Here is a 7348-nt window from a genome sequence, read left to right as displayed (position 1 = left end):
CTGGAATAAATTCTTTCATGCTCCATTCCGACGTAATTTTGCGAGAGAAATCGATTGGGCGCAGTCCCAATTCGCTGCGAACAACGCATCAAAAGTTACAGCCGAAAAACGAGAACCTGTGTTTTCGACATTTTTCAGCAGGTGCTTTTTCCTTCGTAACATCTCTCCTGTTGATCCCACGCTGTTTTCGCTGCGTTTTCTGAGTTCCTGGGTGTCCGATTGATCAGAAAACGGTCATTTAAATCAAATCTGAAACCTAAAATTTTTCGGCCAAAAAAAAAGCAAGGCTAACCCCTTTGCATTTTTGGCGAAAATTTTGGCGATTTTGAAAAGTGCTGGAATAAATTCTTTCATGCTCCATTCCGACGTAATTTTGCGAGAGAAATCGATTGGGCGCAGTCCCAATTCGCTGCGATCAACGCATCAAAAGTTACAGCCGAAAAACGAGAACCTGTGTTTTCGACATTTTTCAGCAGGTGCTTTTTCCTTCGTAACATCTCTCCTGTTGATCCCACGCTGTTTTCGCTGCGTTTTCTGAGTTTCTGGGGGTCCATTCGGTGAGGAAACAGTCATTTGAATCGAATCCAAGACCAAAAATTTCACGGCCAAAAAATGAAAAAACAGCAAGGCCAATCTTCCTTATTTTCGGTGAAAATATTCGCGATTTCGAATCTCACAATGATTTCGACTAAACGATATCCAAGTTTCCGACAGTTCTTCAATTGATTGTCGATACGTGGTAACGACGTAAATTATTAAACCAATTCTCATCAGATGGCATCAAGTTACCTTAACTCTAGATTCCAACACGTGATAGGAAAACAGGAGATTTTGGCATATGATGAGGGATTAGCTAACGACCGATGAATACTTTTTTTCACCATTTCATAAAATGATATTTGTCTAAAATCATCTAACAGACATTTTATAATTGTATCGTGATAATATCCATAATATTAAGAGTAAGATCAATCATTGTAGTGATAATCATAGCTAAGATAATAGTTAAACAATATTTCTAATAATAATAATCATATTCGTAACATTAACAATAGTATTCTTGTGGTAGAGTATATGCAACAATTTATCAAGATACGCAATTATTTTATTCGTAGTTTACGTAAGTACGTATATACGTAAATAAAATCTATATTATATGTACTGTACAAAGCTTATGAGAGCCAGCACGCGAGTTGCAGCACAGCATTGTCTCATATTATACGATCTAAATTATGGATTATATATATATATATATATATATGTGTGTGTGTGTGTGTGTGTATGTATATACTGTATATATAATATGTATACTGTAATTCAACTTACAGGCTCCACTGAATTCCTCACACATACTCAGAGGCATACATGAAGTGTATCGGTGTAACAGTGGTCAGATAATCTTATCGTTAACAAGTTTTCACCTTCGAAAAGCGGCGCGTGAAGGGGATACCTTTTAAATCTTTGCATTTAAGTTGGATGTGACGTGTATCGTATTTTATACAGAAAATTCAAACTTATCAACGAACATAAAATCATCGGTCGCCTTTTCGAATAAGAAATAAGCTCAAGATAACCCGGAAAAATGTTAATATCAACCCCTCAACACGCCTCTTAGCTCGACAGCAAAATTGTTATTAATTAAGGTGCGTTAATTATACTTAGTTGTAGGTATAAATATCGTATGTGTATATATATGTATGTATAATTATATCTTTATTTCTAGCATTATATATATATGTATATGTATGTTCAACAATATTCACCAATTACGTGCACATAATTCGTATACGAGCATGGGCATGTATGAATAATTATCAATATGATTATTATACTTTACATCTATGTTACTTTAGAGATATAACGATCGTAGTTAGAATAATAACAAAATGTTGCACCAGCCCCTCTTGATCGTTCTATTAAGGGAGACATTTCAACAATAATTTTTGTCCGTCGTATGCGGCAAACATACCATGGCTAAGAAAATAACAGACAATGAGATTCGAAGAATATTTGCTGAAGTTATATAACAATCAGAAAATAGTCTGTGAGCGAAATGACCAGCATCATGAGTTTATGAAAAACAGGATTTTTAATTTTTACTCCTATAGCGTTATTCATCCTCGCTATTTCGAACAATTGTGAGAACATGATTCACCGTGCGTATAAGTTTTTTTTTTTTTTTTTTATTCTTTGTTTCACCAAACTTAAATCGTTCACGATTATTTGTTCGTGCTTTTTGACATGATATAATTAATTGTGCGTTCGTACATCCATTCTATGGATGTAAATAGTGAGAATCATTCAGGATATGTTGTGTATATGCATTGTATATGTATGTACATAACTATATCGATAGTATGATAATATACGGCAATATAATAAATCGATAATAATGAGCGAAATACTCGAGGTGCAAATCCGAACGATATCCGTTATCAATGATTATTATTAATATTATTAATACAATTATTACTGTTATTACAAGACGCGTCATCTCCATATTTCATACCACGACCCGAGTTCTCGAAGCCTGTAAAACAACTCGTTGGTCGTCGGAATATCCACATGTCGTGCTCATTTTAAAAACCGTAGCTTGTACATTTTCGTATGTATGATAATTTTAATAGAAGTCAAACGATAGTTAAAGTACGTTCAGTTAGCATCAAACCGAAACGTCACGGATACTCGTCGTCCGGATTAAATGCAGATTCACTACGTTAAATTGGATAAAATATAAGATATCGCGCGTGTTACATCAAGTGGTAAAATTTGACATTTACGCAATCGTCAAACTGTAAAAGTCGAAAAAAGAATATCGAACATGACCGGGAATGGCGGATGAAAAGGAAGAAATATCGGGAACAGAATCGGACACGGGTTTCAGAGGTCACGATCGTTCTCTCATGGAATTTCGTCTATCACATATGTTCTGTGACACGTCTCTCTCTCTCTCTCTCTCTCTCTCTTTATCGAGTTGCGTCACGACAAAGGATAGACGGATTAATCACTGCTGCAGTCTGTGTCTCTTGAAGAAAAGAAACCAACAAACTAATCCGATGGTTTATAAATTTCGTAACGCGAAATCGTGAACCATATTTTGGATATCCGCGGAGTTGGAAGATAAAAAAAGCAAGAAAAAAAAACAGAAAAAAACCAAGAGAATAAATGAAAATATGAACGAATAGTCTACTCGAATCGTGACGTGTAGAAAAAAACGTGCCCGATATCTAATTGACACAGATTTCGTTCTTCATTATCACGTAGAGACGAACGACGAGATTCACGTCGGCAACGACGACACGGAATCAAACGTACGTTAAAGTACACATATATATATAATATATATTTATATCTTACGAGATAAAACTGGTATCGAAAGGGGAATAAGTAATGAGGCGGTAAAGTTGATTTGAAAGAAAAAAAAAAATAAAATAAAATAAATTAAAAATAAATGTAAAATAGTAGAAATAAAAAGTAACTTTCAGATAGACAAACGGAATTGCAGGAAGCGTAAGCCGTTCGCATAAGTTGAAGAATTTCAATAGAAACACCAAGAATCCTGTATTTATATTCTTGGAGCGAGAGTCTCGGCGTAGCCGGGTGAACGAGGGTAGGAAAGAACCGACCGTTCGAATCTCTATCTTAGCCGATGCCCGAGGCGATGCTGTCCGTTCCATTCTCCAGCTCCGATTCAGCAGCATCATGCACGGAGTTACAAAAACCGCGTTACGTACAGACGTGTTTGTAAGGTACTCTCGACTATGCGCGGAATAGACGGTCGATGGTAATTATTGTAACGGATTTAAGATGGCCGAAAAAAAAAAAAAAAAAAAATGAAACTCGTCCGAAAGATATTATCGCGGTGTTGGGAATTGAAGAGAAGAAAATTAAGAAAGAAAAAAAAAAAAGAAGAAAAAAAGTAAAAAAATTACAAAGAAAAATACTAGGACGTAGACGCGTAGAAACCGCGGCCGTTTTTTTTTTTTTGCAGCGTCCCGCGGTGTAAATGAAACGATTTCGATCCGATCGATTCGTGGTATCAAAGATTTTGCGTTGCGATTCCGGCTCGATGGTTATCATCGCTAGGCATACGATCTAGATTTTTTAATTCCTGGTTTATTTATTTATTCATTTATTTATTTATTTTTATTCTTCTTCATCGCGTCAATTTTGCAACCAAGAAGGCGAGACGCCTCCGGCTTTTCTCCCGAAGGTCAAAGACGGGCAAAGACGAAGGCGTATTAACGTATGAACACGGGAGACGCGGAGAGGCCGCTTCCGCGTTATAAAGAGAAGATAACAATTCGTTCGCCTTTCCTCCGCGTTGCGTTCTCTCGGCAATTACAATCGTTCGTCGATACACGAGGACGAATTTTATGCCTGCTTGACTTACAGACGCGATGCTGCTTCTGCTGTTGCTGCTGCTGCTGCTGCTGCTGCCTACTCGATGTACCAAAAAATCAAATCTCTCGTGGCCTCGATTCGGCGACCATCGCCACGGACGTGCGTGACGGCGCTTCTTTTTTTTTTCAAACCGTTTTTGTTTTTTTTTTTTAATTTTTTTTTTTTTTTTAATTTGTTTTTTAAACCATTGTTATTCAGCAGAGCCTCGGAGTCCTGAGAGATTGTTGTATCGGGCGTGTGTACCGAGCTAGAGGAATCGGACGGAGAGATCGAGATAGGTAATAATCTTGGAATTTGGATCAACGAATTAACCGACTGACGGATCCATCCGATAGTGTTACACGGTTTTTATTTATTTATTTGTTTATTTTGTTGGCAGGTAATCTCTTAACGTTCCTTTTTCCACACCGAGGTACTTTTATCGTGGATTAAAACACCTGCGCGGGTGTTTCCTTTTTCTCTTCTACCTCTCTTTCACGTAACGCAAGTATCATCGATCGAGAATCTTGATCTGACAGTGGGATTTGGAACGAGAAAATATACGTTTGTTACCGACTCGTCTCCGCTCCTTCTCCGATCCTCTTTTCACACTCCGAATATGGTTGGCCGATAAGATGTCAAATTTTATCACAGTGTAGCGGTGTTTTTTTTTTTTTATTCCTGCTTTTTTGTTGGAGCACCTCGTTTGATAATTTTGAATTGAATTTTGGGAATTTTGATCATCTCCATCCTTCTCTTTCGATACACCTTGTCAAACGTTGAAATTAATTTAACATACAACGCACGATTCTCGTTGTCATTTCGTACATTGTACAAAGTTGTATCGAGTCGAGGGATTCCACGTGTTTTCAGATCATTGATAATATAACATAGAACGGATAAGAAATAAATGTTTATTTCGTGTTCATAGCGAGGAAAGAAAAGCGACGTTTCATCGAAAACAAAACTGCCAAAGAAAAATCTACCTGCAATCGGGATTGACGGTAGAAAAATGAGTATATATAATATATAATTTCTATCTATAATATACATACAACAACAATTCTCGTGTAACACCGATGAAAATACATTTTTTTTTTTTTTCATTTATTCGTTTACCCCTCTTTATTTTTTACTTTTATTTTATTTTTATTCTTTTTATATATATTTTACTTTTTTTTCATTTTTGTATATACATATATACGAAATACTGATCATAATCGCGGTCCGAGATTAATCCGAGGGTTGCGGAAAAACTGCCTCTTTATAACGTGGATGATCATCGATGCCGCGATTGAGAAAAAAAAAAAAAAAAAAAAATGACGATAACGAAGATGAATACAGCGATCGATGATGATTGTAACAACGACGACGCACTATGAACGATGAATATAAATGTAGTAGAATAAAATCGCTCCAGGGTCTCTTCATCTAAGGTGCACATATATACATATATAAAATATGCGTGCGGGTTACACATAGGTATATAAATAAAATATTTATACATGCGTTGTGTATAATTGCTCGTGTAAACGCGCGCGTGTGTGTGTGTGTGTTTGTTTGTTTGTTTGTTTGTTTGTTTTTTTTTTTTTTTTACGAGTATACAACGATCAATTATGTACGCATGTATTAATATACTCGTCTCTTTTTCATCTTCTCATTGTTGTTGCTACTATTATTGTTATTATTATTTACTTATTTATTTACTTATTTATTTATTTAATTTTCTTTTCTTTTCTGTTTTCTTGCGTGTGCGTGTGTGTGTGTGTGTGTGTTTTTCACTCATTATCCGTTACTCAGAGGTGGGTGATGATTATGTCGTCGTCTATGTCGTCCTTCTCGTCGTCGGTCTCCTCGGGATTGTTGGCCTCGGCCTGAGCCTGGGCCGATTTTGGATCCTCGGCCAACGCCTTGCGTCTCTTCTGTTTGCGCCTGTGAAGAAGCTCGACTATTGTGTAGCCGATAATACCGAGGAAAAGGACCGTCAGCATCACGTAGAGCTTCATACGCTCGCACAAATGTGTGCTGTACGCGTAGGCTACAACGAAACCTGCGCTTTCCCACAAACGATAGTTTGAGAAGGCAGCCTCCTTGTTGCGCCTGAACAGGGTTCCGTAAAGTCCTGGAAATTGAATGGGGAAAATACGAAATTAAAAGGAGATATTTATTTAATTGTTAAACGTATTTTTATTTTTTTTTCTTTAACCTCATCACGCCAAAGATTCGTCGAAACAAATAATTATGTTATATTCGAAATTTAATAAACTTCTTGCGCTATAACAAAGCGGACGATATCTTAAGGGCATGGATTTCAGTTAACTGAGATGCAAAATGAAAAATTTTGTAAAATTTGGTAGAATTCAACACGAAATACAGTTACAACTGATCTTTGCATAGCATCTTTTGAATTTTGAATTTTCCAAGAGTATACTATTTGTATAAGAAATATCTGAGCAAATTGTACGCTCGTGACATCCTTAATTTTAAGTATTATTTATTACGTTGCACAGTCACAGCGTTTAAACATACGAAGCATGATACATCAACGAATTTCAGACGGAGGTCACCCACTTTTTCCGTACTATTTATCAATGTGATATTGCAGAATCGTTTCGAACGTTTCGTCGATAAAAACTAAAAAATTTAACTAACAAAACGACAAGTGGACAAATATGTAACACGCTTAGTTTAATATATAATAACGCATATTCGAAGAAACACTCGAAGCTTGAAATTTTCAGAATTATTTAAAATATGATGTAACTGTAAAACGAATCTGTGACTCGCGGTTTTTCGGCTTGTAGCCTCGTAAATTTTATTTTTTTTTTCTCGCTAAAATTTCGTTCAACGGTTTAATTAACGATCGGTATAAAAATTTGTTCGTTACAAATTAACCACGTTGCGTGAAATTTTAAATGCGAATGGGACGCAGTTTGAGGCATTGAAAAAATCACAAACGTTCTTT

The 7348-nt window shown here is 36.1% G+C and overlaps 1 protein-coding gene across 2 annotated transcripts in view; it reads right to left on the bottom strand.

Moving 5' to 3' along the window:
- Positions 1-2110: 2110 nt before the first annotated feature.
- LOC124177042 (UNC93-like protein) overlaps positions 2111-7348 on the bottom strand; it is a 60419-nt gene continuing 55181 nt past the window's right edge. For both annotated transcript variants that reach the window (XM_046559090.1, XM_046559091.1), the window contains exon 6: positions 2111-6505. In XM_046559090.1, the coding sequence (XP_046415046.1) occupies positions 6180-6505 (326 nt within the window). In that variant the 3' untranslated portion in view covers positions 2111-6179. The remainder of the gene's footprint in view (positions 6506-7348) is intronic.

Source organism: Neodiprion fabricii, chromosome 2 (genome assembly GCF_021155785.1).
Source record: "Neodiprion fabricii isolate iyNeoFabr1 chromosome 2, iyNeoFabr1.1, whole genome shotgun sequence".
Taxonomy (NCBI): Eukaryota; Metazoa; Arthropoda; class Insecta; order Hymenoptera; family Diprionidae; genus Neodiprion; species Neodiprion fabricii.
Note: the sequence above shows the minus strand (reverse complement) of the source record. Positions and strands in the feature narration are given on the sequence as shown.